The following is a 17,186-nucleotide window of genomic DNA, read 5'->3' on the forward strand; positions in this document are numbered from 1 at the left end:
GCAACAATCTGGACAATCAGGCTGCAAACCAAAGAAGTTTCAAGGAATTCAATTTGTTCCTTTCTAAACAGGTAGATCTTGACTCCGAATAACTGTGGGATGAATCCTGTGCTGATCCTATCCAGAGCAAACCCACTGAAATTTAAAAGGGCATGACATAGGTGCCTCAATTGCAATAGGTCTACTCGCAAGTATGATTTAGTTGGCTATACCTCTCAGTGCTGAATATTACTCTCACATATGCATTCCTGAGTATGCATCCTCTGAAGGAAATCCCATGCATAGAATAACGGAGTTATTCCCGAGTCATTTGGCATCCCCACACAGTGTAGATCAGTGGGGAGCACCACCCCATGGGGGACAGTGGGGTTACCTAGGAAGGCACTAAGAGGCAAGGGGGCAGGAAGGGGGTGCCAGAGGTTTAAAGGACTAACAGAATTTGAAAAGCTGGTATCATTGACTCAAGTTCATCTTCTTTGTTGAATTAAACTAAATAGTTTTAATTTGATTTTGAATAAACATGCAATGAACGGTTACCATTTTGAATTTCATTGTGCCGTTCTCTTCCCTAGTGGGTTGGGCAAACTGCTACCCTGATTAGTGATTTTTACAGGGTTGGGGGCCCTGGGGATGAGAATGTGGAACCAAGAGGGCAATGGCCTGAAAAGGTTTGGGAACCAGTGGTGCAGATGTTACCAGCACGGATCCAAGGCCCTGGTTCATTTCCTAACTCCGCTACAGAATTTCTGAAAGGGAGAAATGGGTGAATTAAGCAACACATTGCAACCAAGGCCAGGACCCCTGGGATAGCACAGACAAGACAGAGGTCCCCCATCTTGGGGTGTGTGCTGTGGATTTTCTACCCTGAGTCAAGGTGGTGAAGTGGTTAGATTGCCAGACTAGGACCTGGTAGAGGAGGGTTCGAATTCCCCATGACCACGAAGCCTGACCTTGGCCCATTCACCATCCCTCAGCTAAGCCCTACCTCACAGGGCTGTTGTTGTGAGAGGGAAAGTAAAGGTAAAGGTAAAGGGACCCCTGACCATAAGGTCCAGTTGGGGCCAACTCTGGGGTTGCGGTGCTCATCTCACTTTATTGGCCGAGGGAGCCGGTGTACAGCTTCTGGGTCATGTGGCCAGCATGACTAAGCCGCTTCTGGAGAACCAGAGCAGCGCACAGAAACGCCGTTTACCTTCCCGCTAGAACGGTACCTATTTATCTACTTGCACTTTGACGTGCTTTCGAACTGCTAGGTTGGCAGGAGCAGGGACCGAGGAATGGGAGCTCACCCCGTCGTGGGGAATCGAACCGCCGACCTTCTGATCGGCAAGCCCTAGGCTCTGCGGTTTAACCCACAGCGTCACCTGCATCCCTGTGAGAGGGAAACAGAGCCACTTATGCCTTGAGCTCCTTGAAAGAAAAAGCAGGACAGAAGCATGGCAGTGAATGGGTACCTAGCCTCAGCAGCAGAGTGTGCATGACCCCGAGGAACGAGGCCGCCCGGTCAGCGTGATGCAGGTCAAGCTTGGCTAGGATGTCCTGGATGACGTCGTCCACCAGGGGCAGCACATTGGCATCCGAGTGTCTCAGCATGGCTTCCAGGACCCGCGAGCAACGGGGCACGTGAGCCTGGTGGCGCAGGTGCAAGGAGATGCCGTTCACCAGGTAGTCGGCGTTCTGGTTGATAAGGTCCGGGATGGAGCTGTAGCCACAGGCACAGCAGATGTCCTCCATGGCCCCACTGGCGGCCTGGCTGATAAGGAGTGTGGCATCTCCTGCCTTCTCCAGGACGGGGTACAAGGCTGAGATCAGCAGGGGGCGGAAGTCCTGCTTGAGCGCGGAAGCAAAACAGCCCACCCCTTCCAGCTGGATGCAAATCTGCCAGATGTTGCCGTTCATGGCGTGGACGGTGAGCTTGGCATCTGGGAGAGGAAGGGGCTGGCCAGGCGGAACGGCAAGGAGCCCGGAGCGCTTCGCCTCCGGTTCGCTGGCCAACTCCTCAGCCTCGATGCTGGTGACCAGATGCCAGTTGGCTTGGTCCACGTATTCCTCCAGCACAGAAGCCACAACGCCTCTGAGATCCTCAGCACTGGTCACCTCTTCCCGCTTGTGAAGGACATCCACCTCCAGCCCAGCTGCTCCAGCAATTAGTTCATTGAGGACCATCGCTGCCTGCTTCCGGTAGACAGCCGACTCTCCGTACAGCCCCAGGAAATGGTCCACCAGCAAATAGAGGTTCCCGTAGTATCCCAGGACCCGGCAGATCTGCTGGAGTAAGGAGAATATGTGCTCGTCGGCAAAGAACCGGAAGCACTTCCTCTGGGCGCTGCTGCTGTGCTGCGAAGGTCCTGGCACGTTCCCAAGACGCCGCTCCTCCACAACCTTCACGTCCTTCACGTCCAGCTCCAGGACTTGCACAAGGGCCCTGGAGAGGCGGTGGAGGTGAGCAGTGGAGTTCAGAACCAGGTTGACCCGGGGGCCCAGCAGCTTCAAGTACCCAAGGAGCAAGTTCAAGGTGACCGTCTTGCCCTGGTCATCCTGGGAGCTCATCAGGCGGGGAAGGGCGGTGGCCAGGGAGTGGAGGTCCTCCGAAAGGATGTCGGCAAGAAGGCGGTTCTCCGCCACCCTTCCCTGCTCTGCAGCGCTACGCAGGACCTCGCTGCTCCGAGTTCGGATCTCAGGCCTCTCGTCGTTGACAAGGCCAACCAAGGCCTTCAGGAGCTGACTGGCGGAGTCGACCAAAGACCGGCCGCAGGTCGCCATCAAGAGTTGGACCATTTCCACCAGCTCCATCCTCGCCTTCCAGTGAGGGTGAACGGACACAGACCCAACCACCTTCGCGATCAGGATGGAAAGCTTGGCTGCTGTGCTCCTTGCCCAGTCGGGGTCTCGGTGGACCACGAGCTCCGCGTGCCTGCCTTGCCCCTGCACAGATGCCTCCGTCTTTGGTGGGATCTGCGCCAGTTGCTCATCTGCCATGACCAAAGCTAACGTCCGGGAGAAGACTTTGACAGCCGAGACGACGATGCCATGGCCTTGCTTCACGTCCCCCGCAATGATCCGGGAGAGTGTGAGGGAGATCCCAGGCAAGAACGAAGCAAAGAGATCCCCGCAACGCTTTGCCTCCTCGCCGTCCAGCGGCCGGTGGCCCCCCTCGCAGTCGCACTGCAGAAGCAGCGCTTGCAGGCATCTCAAGGCCGTGATCTTCAGCTGCTTGGCTTTCTCCTGCTCCCCCAGGGAGAGCAGCAAGGAGACGGCAAAGCCCAGGTGCGGGAGGTTGGAGGGCTGGTACAGAGTCGCCAGGACGTCGCCGGAAGCCGAATGCAAGAGAGCCAGCAGTGCCTGCAAGACAGCCTCCTTCAGCTCCTCTGACAGAGGGGCCAGCTGCTGCGGGCTGGAGGGGGAGGCCAGGCAGACGCAGAGCTCGGAGAAGAGCTCCAGGAGCAGCTCGGGCTTCTTCACGCACGTGGCGGAGAGCACCGAGGCCACGCATTGGGCCACGGTCTGGACCACGCGCTCCCGCTTCGGCCCTGGGATCTTGAGGGTGAAGCGCAGGGGGAAGAGGACATATTCCTGGAGTTCCTGCAGGGCAGAGTCGCTGACCGTTCGCAGCTGGGAGCGGAGCAGCTCCACGTTCTCCGCCGTCTGGGCTTTGGTCAGCTGCACGCAGGCCGGGCGCAAGGCCCCAAACGCCTCCTGCGGGGTGTCGAAAACAGCCATGGCCTGGCCCTGCCGCCCTCCACTCAGGCCTCTCCTCCGGTCGTGGTCATCCTGAGTAGGGAAGGGGAAATAAGTTCTGTGAGAGCAGCTTTCAGGTTACAGGAGGAGCAGGAGGACAAACACATCAAATAAATAAATAAAAAATAAATAAAAAAGGTAACAAGCCCAATGTGCCCCTTCACATAACTTTTGTCAGCCTTAAGAGGCCTTACGTTCTCAAAAAACTAGAGGAAGGCTCTCTGAAAAACAGCAGGCGGTCTCAAGGTCCCTTAAAGAGTTTCACTGCATGGCTGGCTACCCCACTGTGTGCAGAGCTGGGCAGCTTCGGCCGATGCCTGGAGCTGAAGAGGGAAAGAGAAGCCCTCTGGCATTCAAAGGAAGGGGCCTGGGAACCCCGGAACTGTAGAACTGGAAAGGACCCCGAAAGGTGACCCAGCCCCGACCCTCTGCAGTCCAGGAATCGCAGCCTTGTGGAGTTGGAAGGGGTTCCCCAAGGGTCATCCAGCCGGATCCCCTGCAATAACTTGCCCTCTGGTCTAGCCTGGCAGTTTCCCTGGCCTAGACCGGCAGTCTCTTTGGGGTCGAACTTTGCAGGAGGGGGCCTGGCCTGGCCTTTATGCCCGGAGGGCACGTGCTCTACCCACTGAGCCACACTGCCTCACCTGGGGCTGGAGTCCAGCGAGTGGGCGGGGTCAGGCCACCGGCAAGGCCCTGGAAGGGGACCCGGCTCGCAGGTCACTGGTCGCCTATTCCCCCCTCCCCAAACACCCCCCAGGCCTCCCACCCCCACCCCTTCTCCCTTCCTCAGGCGCTGCTCGGGAGAAAGCGAGACTTCGCCACATGCCGGAAGTCACAATTCCGACGGAGCGAAATATCTCCCGCGGGGGAGACGGGCGAGAGGACGGAGCGACAAAAGTCCCACCGGAGCAGCACCGCCCATGCGCGGCGGCGGCCGGGCCCTACTGCGCACGCGTGGCTGGGAGTCCGCGCGTGCGCTTTAGGGCGGCGCCGGCTGGACTTGGCGCCGCTTGTCCGGCCGAAGCAGCAGCGGCGGCGGCCGGCGTTCTCTCGCGCCTCCTGGGTGGTTTGTCCCCCTTGGCCCCCCGTAGCATGCCGCCCTCTGACCCTCGCGCGGCGCCGGGGTGAAAGGGCGCGCGGCCATTTTGTGTGGGCGGTTGGTCGCCTGTGAGGCCGGGAGGGAGGGAGGGAGGGCGGCGGGGCCGGGCCGCTCCAGCGAGGCCGCGCCAGGCCGGGCCGGGCGGAGCTCCTCTCCTCCTCCGCCGCCGCCGGGCGCGCCATGTCCTCGTTCTCGGAGTCGGCGCTGGAGCGGAAGCTGTCGGAGCTGAGCAACTCCCAGCAGAGCGTCCAGACGCTGAGCCTGTGGCTCATCCACCACCGGAAGCACGCCGGGCCCATTGTCACCGTCTGGCACCGAGAGCTCCGTAAGGGTGAGGAGGAGGAGGAGGGAGGCGGCAGGGCCGGGCCGGGGGAGGCGGGGAAGAGAGGAGGGAGGCCGGGGCGGGGGGTCGCTCGGTCTCCCTCCCCTTGTGCAGTGGGGGGGGGGGCAGCCTGGCCCAACAGTCGCGGAAAAGGGAAGGCCACGCCCCCTCCTGGGAGAGAGTGAGAGAGAGAGAGAGAGAGAGAGAAAACAGAGGGGGCCAGCATGGCTGAGGCCTTGTGTAACCAGAGAAGGGGGTGGGTGGGTGGGTGGGTGTGTTGCCAGCAAGGGCACCAATTATTGATCACATAACATAAATTCCTATATACCGAAATTCCTGCAACAGCACAGAGCACAAACACCATTCGCATTGCAACTTTGCCCCCCTCAAATATGTTATGGGACCTCAGCTCCTAGGAGTTGGTTCTTGTGGCCGCCAGCATGGCTGAACAGTCATGTAATCAGAGCAGCGTGCCCCCCTCATGGGAAAGAGCGCACAAGTTGCCTGGAGGGGTACCAATAATTGATCACATAACACTGTTAACGGAGAAATCTGAGGGCTCCCTTGGACAAAAAAAAAAAAAAAAGGACACCAGCCAGGAATCCCAGAGCAAAACAGCAGCCAGTAGGCTTGGTCTTTGTTGAAGACTGTCGCAACAGGACTCCCACCTGCAACCAGGTGGAACAAGATGGAAGCCCCCAACAAAAGAGCTCCCAAACTTTTATTAGCTGCTAATCCCCATGTTACACCCCCCCCCAAACTACATCACTCATACATCACGGTTACATCATGAAAGGGGAGGTCTGGTGGCAGTAATCTGAGCATCCTGGACCCTACCCCATGGTTCCCCTTGCCATCCACCAAACACCCATCAAGTTCAAGAAAAAAATATATTTACATTTCCCTGTTTCCCAGCCAAGTTCATCACACCCTTTTGTCTTCATCTGGGTTTGTTCTTTCTGGAATGGCTACCTGTCTGGCACTCAGGTATAAGGATGCCAGGGATTATCACTCAGGCAGAGGGGCTGCTGAGTAGCTGAGCTCACATGTCTATAGGAATTTCTGAAGTTTTCCCAGTGAGCCAGTACACAGAGACATTGATCAGTGAATTCTTACACTTGGTATTGTGCAGCAGAAGCCCTTTGAATAGATAGGAAGAAACTGTTGAAGTGTTTTGTGGGGACAAATCACAAAAGCGATTGTGCTGATTTTGGTAGTGGGCTGCATGTGCATGATATCTGCTGGAGGGGCACTCCCCCCCCCCCCGTACATAAATTCCTGGAACAACACAGCACAAACACCATTCGAATTGCAATGCCTACCAACTTTGCCCCCCTCAAATATGTTATGGGACCTCAGCTCCTAGGAGTTGGTTCTTGTGGCCGCCAGCATGGCTGAACAGTCATGTAATCAGAGCAGTGTGCCTCCTCATGGGAAAGAGCACACAAGTGGGGTGGGTGGGCGTGCAAGCGTGGCATATCCAGAGTACCGCGCCCCCTTCTTTAGAAAGCATGCGTGAGATGCCTGCATGGTTGAACAGTCGTGTGATAAGAGTGCCAAGTCCTCCGAAAGACTGAATTAGTTTAGGGAATGCCAGCATGGCTGAACAGTCGCCTAACCAGAGCACTATGTGCTGTCCTGGAAGGGTGTGTGTAGGAGAGCCTTCAGAGCAGGGCTGGGTTGTTGGGAGGCCTATGGAGGCTCTCCAGATCCCGTTGTTCCCATCATCTTTGTGCAACAGCTGTGTGAGTTGTGAGCTGGAAGTGTGGAGGTTTTTCTCCTACTTGCAGGGCTGGTATCAGAAGGTAGCTCTGGGAACCATTACTCCATGCTGTTAATATGTGCTGTATGTGGAGCTGCTCTTGAAGACACTTGGGGAGCTGTAACACGTTCAGAATGCAGCTGCTGGGATTTCAACTGGGAGCAGTCCACTGGCATCATATCTTGCCAGTTGTGAAAGGGCTTCACTTGATTCCAATACAAAGTGTGGGTTTTGATTCTGAAAGCCCTGCATGGCTTTTGACCCAGGTGCCCAGGTCCTTACTAATACATAGAAATATTAAAAATCAATTACAATAAACACAATAAAAGACAGGTCCTTCTTCCACATCAGAAGAGGCCATGAATACTTTAAAAACCTTAATCTGATCCTCCAGATGATCATCCTGCCTGGATGTTAATATCTTCTACTGAGGCCTTTTTTTCAGGTTCCTGTGTCATTGAGATAAGGTGGGTGGGTGGTAACAGAAGCTGGCTGTCTTCTGTGAACCACCCTGAGACCCCTGGGTATAGGGTGGTAAATAAAGTCAATAAATAATAAAAATTCTGTTTGCTTCTGCAGGGCAGCATTTAGGAGCTGGGGATCCCTGCAGAACTTGGGCTGTTGGTTTGTTATCGCTTAACATCCCAACTTGTAATTTGTAATGCAACTTAATCTGAGGCTCTTACCCCACCCCTCTCAGTGGCGGCTTGAGCTGAAGATTAGCTTGGAGAACCTGAGCATAAGAGCTGATGATGTGGTCTTCACAGCTTTGATCAGGGAAGGTTCAGACTTTCTGCCTGTGGAACTCCCACTGGGACTGGTCCTTGTATGATTCTTCTGTTCCTCAAGCTTCAGTTTTGACAAAATGTCTACTAATTTATCACCTGCTGAGTTGTTCAGCTTCTCTGTATCTGCCCAACACAGGGCCTTGACAAAGGATGTGTTTGAGGAATTCAGAACTTACATTGTGGCTGTTTTTCTAATGGCAGGTGCCGAGCTCAGCTTTACCCCTTCATAAGAAAGCTATTCTTCCAGCCTTGATAGTATAATGAATTGATTGTGTGTCTTGGTGGAGAGGCATGTGTCAAAAGGCACTCTTTGCTTAGTGCTGGGTAAACCTGGTATGGGAAAGGGAGGGTTTAAAAATTGCAGGCCTGTTAGGGTCAAAGTCAACAGGGGCAAGCTACACATTGGCTCAGAACATCTTCAGAAAACTAAATTGTGAAGTTCTTGAATTGCTCTGAATAGCCTGGGTTGTCTGTTCTCTGGTGCACAGTATAGTCTATTGTTCAGTATTCAGCTTCAAGGGCAAAGTGTTTGTTCTTGATCCTGTCCGGCTGGTTCTAAAAATATACGATTTGCAAATAACATTTGAGCTGACTGTTAGCAAGTAGTGATCCCTCAGTTGTTAAAGTAAGAGAAAGATACCTGGTTTCACTCCTAAATGGGGTCTCAGTAGCTGGTGCCCTTCCAGGAATGTGGCACTCACTTTGTCTGCCCCCATCTCCCTGGCACTCACTTTGTCTGCCCCTCCAGCACCCGGCGGTACCAGGTCACATCACCTTAGGGTGATGCCTTGCTTCTACAGTTAGAAAGCTCTGTTAGGAGTCTAAGGTGTACTTTTATTTTTTGGGAGTTTAAAATGTGCTGGTTGATGCCAGGCACTTACCGCTATACAGTAGTCACTCTGAACTTAATGAACTATTCAGAACGCTAATGAAATTGTCATGCTTTGAATTGGGGAGGGCAGAAGACTTGCAATAAAGACTGTGCTACTGCTGCTCTGACGTGCTGTGGCATGCATTTTTTTGAGTCAATTTGATGCTCTGTGGCATGCATTTTTGACAGTCAATTTGTTAACTGCCCTTCCTTGGTTAGGATGCCAAGCATTTTCTGTATTTTGACTCAAATGAGCCAGTTTGCATTGAGTGGAACCTGTTGAACACATGGTGCAAAGAGGCTGTGTGTGTGTGGCTCACTGCAATGAAGTTGAACTTTTATCTTCAGAACAGATAAAAAGGAAATACAGGGAACAACAGATTTGCGGCGGGGGGGGGGGTTTACGTTCATGACCCCTGCAAGCATCTGTGGGGTGTGAATAAGCCCCTCCCGCCACTGCCCCTCATCTGTGTTCTCTTAATTTGGTACGAGGCTACCAGGCTGTTGTTGTTTTTTAAAAGCTTAGCTTTGATACTGTGGCCTGTCAGGTTTGAGCAATACAGGGCATGCTTGGATGAAAGATACCGTAGAATCGCACAGCCTGTCAGCATCAACATTGTTTTCAGGGGCTGCCTCTTTCCCCAAGCCTTCACCGTGATTACCGATGAGTTCATTCTTGTCAATGCCACTTGCTTGCTTGTTTTTAAGGATTTCTACAAATAAGTCATATTTATTGGCTTTGATATTGAAATAATTACCACTGAAACAGCTCAGTGCAGCCAAGCAGTTCACACAACTCTTCTTGGAATATTGTAATTAGAATGAGCACCAGCTGCAAGTGCTGTTGGTGCAAAGAAATGCTTTTTTGGTAGCTGTTTTCTTTTTTCTTCCCTTCAACTCTCCAGGCTTCCTTTCTCTTCAAGTCTGGGAACCTGTCTTTTCCAAGGGCAGCAAAATTCTATGAAATTTGTTAATTTAGACACCACACCATGTCATAGGGGTTGGCATGGTTTCTCAATAGAGAGTGACTCCTTTTGTATTTGGGCAGGGATGAGCAGGGCATCTGGGAAGGGCCTAGAATCATAGAATCCTAGAGTTGGAAGAGACCACAAGGGCCATCGAGTCCAACCCCCTGCCAAGCAGGAAACACCATCAGAGCACTCCTGACATATGGTCGTCAAGCCTCTGCTTAAAGACCTCCAAAGAAGGAGACTCCACCACACTCCTTGGCAGCAAATTCCACTTTTGAACAGCTCTCACTGTCAGGAAGTTGCCTGGGCCTAGTTTACCTGGTGCTTTCCTACCCAGACCCTGAGCTCTAAATCGAATGCCTTTCTTTGAATGCTCCCAGCAAGTGAGGCTCCGCAGGGGATTATGAGTCGCTGAAAGAGCCTCTTCAGCAGTGGCCTCTCTGTTGTGGAATGCCTTTTCCTGAAAAGTCCACAGTGCTTGGTCTAGTTCAGTTTTTGTGGCTTGGGCCGGTTCATGGTCCTGCAGGCGCCGCGGTGGGCCAGAATGCGCATGCACGCATGTGCAAACGCTATTTCCAGCGCGGAGGAGGCATGTGCAACTTCCCATAGGCTGGCAGGAGCTTCCTGCAGCCAATGGAAAGCCAGCCAACGTTGCAGAAGGTGGTCCCTGCTCTGCTCCATGCCGGTTTAGCACGGCGCACGGGAGTTGACCAAGCGGGTGGGGGGGGTCCATGAACCAGTTAAGCGACCCCCATGGGCCCTTTGTGGCCCATGGGCCTTAGGTTGCTGACCCCTGGTCTAGTTCCTTTTTGCAAAGGACATTAAGATTTTCTTAAGCTTTTAATGTTTTTAAATTTGCTTGTTTCCTTTGATTTGTTTCTGGTTGTGCCTTATTATTTAATGCTGCGTTTAAAATAATTTAAACAATAAATGTAAACAATAAAAATACAAGATAAAATGCAATAAAACAAGATTTGTTTCATTTTGTAAGCCACCCATCTGACTTGAAATAGGCTAATTGAGAGCTGTTTTGTCTTGAAAGCATGGCGTTACTGTGACTAACCACAGGAATCTTCAAGAACAAAGCAAGCCAGCTTGGGAGGTCACCTTGCATGAAATGAAATATATACTAGCCTGTGGAAGCTTACGCCACAATAAACCATCTGTTGGGTCTTTCAGTTGCCACAAGACGTCTTTCCTTGTTGTGCTTCTGCAGCTCTGCTCTGGTTAAGTGTAGATCTGCTGCTGGCTTTAAATAAGGGGGCATGAAATGAGAATTTGGCTTCTGTTTGTGATGTCGACCTCGAGGGTGGCTGTGAGACTGAATGAAAAGGATGGGTGACTTGAGAGCTAAACATGCTATACATACATATTTTTTTCCTTTTCTATTTTCCTAGCAAAGTCAAGTAGGAAACTGACTTTCCTATACTTGGCCAATGACGTCATCCAGAACAGTAAAAGGAAGGGGCCTGAGTTTACAAGGGAATTTGAATCGGTTCTGGTAGATGCTTTTTCACACGTTGCCAGGTATGTATAGCAACCTCTTCTAACGCCTCTGGCAACCTCTAGGCTGGATTACTGCAATGTGCTACATATGGGCCTCTCTGTGAAGTTCAGAAACTTCGTTTAATGCAGTGGATGTAGTCTACCTTGATTTCAGCAAGGCATTTGACAAGGTGCCCCATGATATTCTTGTAAAGAAGCTGGTAAAATGCGGACTTGACTATGCTACCACTCAGTGGATTTGTAACTGGCTGACTGACCGAACCCAAAGGGTGCTCATCAATGGTTCCTCTTCATCCTGGAGAAGAGTGACTAGTGGGGTGCCACAGGGTTCTGTCTTGGGCCCGGTCTTATTCAACATCTTTATCAACGACTTGGATGATGGACTCAAGGGCATCCTGATCAAATTTGCAGATGACACCAAACTGGGAGGGGTGGCTAACACCCCAGAGGACAGGATCACACTTCAAAACGACCTTGACAGATTAGAGAACTGGGCCAAAACAAACAAGATGAATTTTAACAGGGAGAAATGTAAAGTATTGCACTTGGGCAAAAAAAATGAGAGGCACAAATACAAGATGGGTGACACCTGGCTTGAGAGCAGTACATGTGAAAAGGATCTAGGAGTCTTGGTTGACCACAAGCTTGATATGAGCCAACAGTGTGATGCGGCAGCTAAAAAAGCCAATGCAATTCTGGGCTGCATCAATAGGAGTATAGCATCTAGATCAAGGGAAGTAATAGTGCCACTATATTCTGCTCTGGTCAGACCTCACCTGGAGTACTGTGTCCAGTTCTGGGCACCACAGTTCAAGAAGGACACTGACAAACTGTGTCCAGAGGAGGGCAACCAAAATGGTCAAAGGCCTGGAAACGATGCCTTATGAGGAACGGCTAAGGGAGCTGGGCATGTTTAGCCTGGAGAAGAGGAGGTTAAGGGGTGATATGATAGCCATGTTCAAATATATAAAAGGATGTCACATAGAGGAGGGAGAAAGGTTGTTTTCTGCTGCTCCAGAGAAGCGGACACGGAGCAATGGTTCCAAACTACAATAAAAAAGATTCCACCTAAATCTTGGCAGGGGGTTGGACTCGATGGCCCTTGTGGTCTCTTCCAACTCTATGATTCTATGAATGCAGCAGGAGTAGTTTTGGATTTGATATCCCGCCTTTCACTCCCTTTAAGGAGTCTCAAAGCGGCTAACATTCTCATTTCCTTTCCTCCCCCACAACAAACACTCTGTGAGGTGATTGGGGCTGAGAGACTTCAGAGAAGTGGGACTGGCCCAAGGTCACCCAGCAGCTGCATGTGGAGGAGCAGGGAAGCGAACCCGGTTCCCCAGATTACGAGACTACCGCTCTTAACCACTGCACCACACTGGCTGTTAACCACTACACCACAGCCAGGCTGTTAACGAAAGCAGATCTTCAAGGGAGGTCCTTTCTTCGGTCCCACCACCCTCATAGGCACACCCTGGGGGGATATGGGAAAGGGCCTTCTCGGTAGCTGCTCCTAGACTCTGGAACTCACCCCCCCCCCCGGGAGAAGGTAGACTGTCTCCATGTTGTCCTTCAGCAGGTGAAGACCTGCATTAGGATTGGGGGGGGGAAGGGTTAAGGGTTTGCTCTCTGCAACTGAAACATGAGCAGTCGGCCTGCAGGCTCTACACCTACTGTACTACAAGGGGCTTCCTTAAGGCACGCTTGCTTTGCTCCCTTTGGGATTGAGCTGGACACACTGTATTTGATCATTCTGCGCTGCAGAAGTGTTCTTTTCAGATTTCAGCAAATCTAACTTTCCTTTGATCTGTTATTTGAAGAGTTATAACTGTGGCAAACACATTACCACTTGGAGTATTCCCTGCAGAAATTTCAGCTTGTTTCCTTCAGACCCCCAGTTGGCAGCCTTGTGCAATTGCTAGTTATTCCACGTGCCTTTGCTCTGTCTGAACACCATTTTAAGTGAGGTCAGCTTCTCAAATGCTATGGATTTATCAGATTTTTTTCACCAGATTGCCTTTCTGCTTGGCTCGCTCCATCTGTCATTGAGTGACTGTTCTCTCACTGTGCGGCAAGCTACAAATGAGCAGCTACGTGTCATTTCTTGGCACACTGTATGTTATCAGCTACTTAAAGGCTGTGGTGCTATTTAGAGAAGACCTTAGTCTGCAAACTGATTATATCTAGAACACACAGATGAATAAGTGAGCAAGTGTGTTCTGGATAACTCTATACTTAACTGGATGTGTTGCTGATGACTAAGTATTCCTTTTACTTTGAAATTGCATATTTCAAATTTGTGTGCCCATTGATATAAGTGGCTAGCATGCTGGTGAACACCTTACTTGGGAAGCCTGATGGGTTTAGCTCAGTTTCATCCCTGTTTTGTCTCTGATTGTGTCTCTCCTTAAACATTTTATGTGGGAGGGAAGGAATGGAGTGGACACCCTCTACCACTTTCCCCCCCTAGTGTGTGTTCTCCCCTTTCTGACGTTCTGAATTTTTGACCCTCCAGAGAGGCAGATGAGGGCTGCAAAAAGCCCTTGGAACGATTGCTGAACATCTGGCAAGAGAGGAGTGTGTACGGCAGCGAGTTCATACAGCAGTTGAAACTGTCTTTGGAAGACTCCAATAGCCCCCAACCCAAAGGTAAAAAAAAAAAAAGTATTTGCTTTTTCAAAACACCCTTGACTCTGATTGAGCCACTTTGAAAAGGTAGCTTGCTAAGGAGCAAAGAATGGTGTGTTTATGGCCATGGTGGGGAACCTGGGGGCCTTTAGATGTTGTTGGACGAGAACCCTCATCATCCCAGGTCATTTGGCCATGCTGACTGGGGCAGATGGGAGTTGAAAAACACCTGGAGGGCCACAGGATCCCCAGCTGTGGTTCATGGCCGTTTGAATTCAAGGGACTTGCGCTCAAGGGCTCCTGCTTGGTTGGAACTGAACTGGTGACAGTCTTCACATCTGCACTTTGTAGACACTTATTGTATCCTGTCCCTCCAGCTTCTCTGTAAGTTATGTTTGTGGAGCAGGGTCCATCATCCTAGAGGTGTTTCTAGGCCCTGGCAGGCAACAGCCAGAGTGAGGCATAGGAAGTTGCCTTGTACCAGATCATATTGCAGTGCTACCTTGGTTCTCGAACTTAATCCGTTCCAGAAGTCTGTTCCAAAACCAAAACATCCCAAAACCAAGGTGCGCTTTCCCATAGAAAGTAATGCAAAACGGATTAATCCGTTCCGTACCCCTAAAATGCTTCTTCTCCCCACCTTCCCATTCAGTGCGATCTTTCGATCTCTTTCTTTCTTGATCTCTCTCTCGCCAAAGCGGCTGGGCTGCCGAACGCTGCTGGGATGCTTCTCCTCGCCAGCCCAGTCAGCACAATCTCTTTAAAAACAGAAGTGCAACACTAAAAATGGAAGCTCAGGACACGTTTGACTTCCCCCAAAAAATCGAGAACCAGAACACTCACTTCCGGGTTTGCAATGTTCAGGTTCTAAGTTCATGAACTAGGCTGTTCGAGAACCAAGGTACCACTGTAGTTGTGCGCCTACCCCTGCATTTTCTCCTGACTATCGGCATCTCTTCAGGCCCTCAGACAGAGGTCTTTTCCATCAGCTGCCATCTGATCCTTTTAACTCGGGTAGGGAGGTTGCTGGACTGCAACTCCAATCAACATCCCAGACCTGTTCTCTGAGGTGGAAGGGAGATGAACTCTAACAGTATCTGGAGGGCCAAAGAATTCTCCACTCCTTTTCTAACTGGAGGCAGTGGGAATTGAACAGCCAATCTTCTACATGCAGAGCTTATGCTTTGCTGCTGAGTTCTGGCTGCTCCCCAAATCACAAGGTTCCTAAAGACCATTCTACCCTCTGAAGCTCATCTTGTTATGATAATAAAGGCACTGTAGTTGTTCTTAACATGTCTGCTATCGCAGTAGCCATGGTGGCAGTCACCACGTTCTAAATAACTCTGTCTGTTAATGATTATTTGGCAATGCCGTAGGTCTCCATGGTTCCTTGTAGTGACTTCCCCCAATTGGGTTACAGAGAAGGCTGGGTTAAGCCCAAAGTCTAGGCAGATGTCTATAAACTGAGAGTAGCTTTTGAGCCAATCGTGACTAGTTTGGCCATTGGGCACTTTCCCCCATCGTTCATTCATCCTTCACTAAATTGGCACCATTCAACTGTCATCCTGGGACTGGAGCAGTAGGTTACGATGTCACATTTGATTTACAATCTGACATGTTTACTCCTGTGATAGGAACGAGAGTGTCAGCATGCAGTTGCCCAAATCATTTCCCTCCCCTGCCCCATGAAGTCGGATATGAGGCAGCTTCACCTGCTCTCAGATGGTTTACCCTTTCCTTATGAGCTTTACTGCTCTGTTTTTCAACGTAATGGCACTTGAAAGGGGTGCTTGGGACAGAGTGCTCTCAGCACAGCTGGCTTTCCTCGAGTTCCTGGTCGGAAGATCTGGCTTGGCAAAGAAGAGGAGCCCGCCAGCTTCAGGAGGGTTTAATTTGCACCCTGGAAGCCAGCCAGAAACACCTGACCCCTTTGTCGATGGCGGCAGCAAATGCTTTCTGACCAGCTTGTGCTTCGTCTTTCTCCTGGTGGTGCCAGATGCTGCTCCCCTTCCAGTCATGATTGCTGAGGACATGCCAAACATCCCTTGCCCTCCAGCTCGTCACCATCTGTGCCCAGGTTCCCACCTGCAATAACATGCCGATAGTTCTGTATGCAAGGAGGAGGAGGGCTGGTACTGGGCAAACCTGGAGTTCTGTCCAAAAAAAGGAAAGGGAAGGGGAAAAGAACGAGGGGACACCCAGCTTCCCAAAATGTTTTCTGAAAAGCCTCTGCATGCTGTCCTCCTCTACAATACAATACAATACAATACAATACAATACAATAATCTTTATTCTCAGGTGGCTAGTCCTAGTCTTTATAACCCTGGACCTTCTTCCAGAAGGCAGAAACTGAAAGAGATCATTTCCAGGGTGCACACTATCCTGTGCTATCTCTGCAGCTTTCTTATGGCACCTGACAACATAGATTTGATCCAAGGTGGGAAGAGTGCACCCAATTATTCTCTCCGCAGTCTTTACAACCCTGGACAGCATTGTTTTTTCCCTGATCGTGCAGCTCCCAAACCACACACAGAGACCATAAGTTAATACACTCTCAACAGTACAATGGTAAAATGCCATCAACAGGTCCTTTGAGAGATTGTTTTCCTGGAAGATTCTCTACCTTAGATGGGAGGGGTTTCTGGCATCCCGGAGCTCTTTCCTTGTCTGGTCTGCAGAGGAAGAAGACACAGGAATCCAACAGCGCCACCTTGAGATCGCTCAGCAATTCAGCCTGAGAAGGATCTGCTATGGGGAAGCCTTTTGTCTTTCTACCTTGGTGCCTGCCTCCCCAGGTTACTGCAGGTTCTTTCTATATCTGCAGTGTTCTATTTATCTTTGGCAATTTGTGGGATGGGTTTTCCTTAAAAAAAAAAAAAGTAAAATTCATGATAAGATGATGCATACAAAATATGGAAATTTCTGGAGTGTGGCCTAACAATATGTCAGTCTTCAGTTGTTCACACCTTCCTGATTCTTCCAGAACCTTTAAACCAGTGGCAAAGAATGCCACCCATCACCAATTGTGCAAGCTCCGAAAAGCTGCCCCAAGCAGTGCAGAATTGAAATGAGGGGAAATGGAGGCCTCTGTGGTTTCCCTTTTATCTTTCTCACAACCCTGAAGGCAGGAGGCTTGTTCCTCAACCTGATCTATGGGACACTGTGACAGGTGAGGTTGGCTTCTGTTTTAAGATTTTAGAGCTAACTTTTTCTTTTCTTTTTAAAAGATGAACCTGATCAGACTTTGACCTTCAAAGCAGTTTAGGTTTTATCACACATTTTGTTGTTTAGTCATTTAGTCGTGTCCGACTCTTCGTGACCCCATGGACCAGAGCGCGCCAGGCACTTCTGTCCTCCACTGCCTCCCGCAGGTTGATCAAACTCATGCTGGTAGCTTCAAGAACACCATCCAACCATCTCATCCTCTGTTGTCCCCTTCTCCTTGTGCCCTCCATCTTTCCCAACATCAGGGTCTTTTCCAGGGAGTCTTCTCTTATGAGG

General features: G+C 50.8%; 2 protein-coding genes across 3 annotated transcripts in view; one reads left to right on the plus strand and one right to left on the minus strand.

Annotated features, from left to right (window-relative positions):
• Positions 1-4,866, minus strand: part of TTI1 (TELO2 interacting protein 1) — a 42,260-nt gene extending 37,394 nt beyond the window's left edge. Inside the window, exons 1-2 of the mRNA XM_081867559.1 lie at positions 4,383-4,866; positions 1,455-3,771 (exon numbers count right to left, since the gene is read on the minus strand). Of these exons, the coding sequence (XP_081723685.1) occupies positions 1,455-3,720 (2,266 nt within the window). The 5' untranslated portion in view covers positions 3,721-3,771; positions 4,383-4,866. The remainder of the gene's footprint in view (positions 1-1,454; positions 3,772-4,382) is intronic.
• Positions 4,867-4,943: 77 nt separating this feature from the next.
• Positions 4,944-17,186, plus strand: part of RPRD1B (regulation of nuclear pre-mRNA domain containing 1B) — a 31,545-nt gene continuing 19,302 nt past the window's right edge. Inside the window, exons 1-3 of one of the 2 annotated variants that reach the window (XM_081868043.1) lie at positions 4,944-5,162; positions 10,949-11,078; positions 13,573-13,706. In XM_081868043.1, the coding sequence (XP_081724169.1) occupies positions 5,018-5,162; positions 10,949-11,078; positions 13,573-13,706 (409 nt within the window). In that variant the 5' untranslated portion in view covers positions 4,944-5,017. Of the gene's footprint in view, positions 5,169-10,948; positions 11,079-13,572; positions 13,707-17,186 lie in introns of both variants that reach the window. The other variant, XM_081868042.1, reaches the window with a different exon arrangement.

The sequence above is a fragment of the Podarcis erhardii genome (assembly GCF_964252035.2).
Source record: "Podarcis erhardii genome assembly, chromosome: 6".
NCBI classification, from domain to species: domain Eukaryota; kingdom Metazoa; phylum Chordata; class Lepidosauria; order Squamata; family Lacertidae; genus Podarcis; species Podarcis erhardii.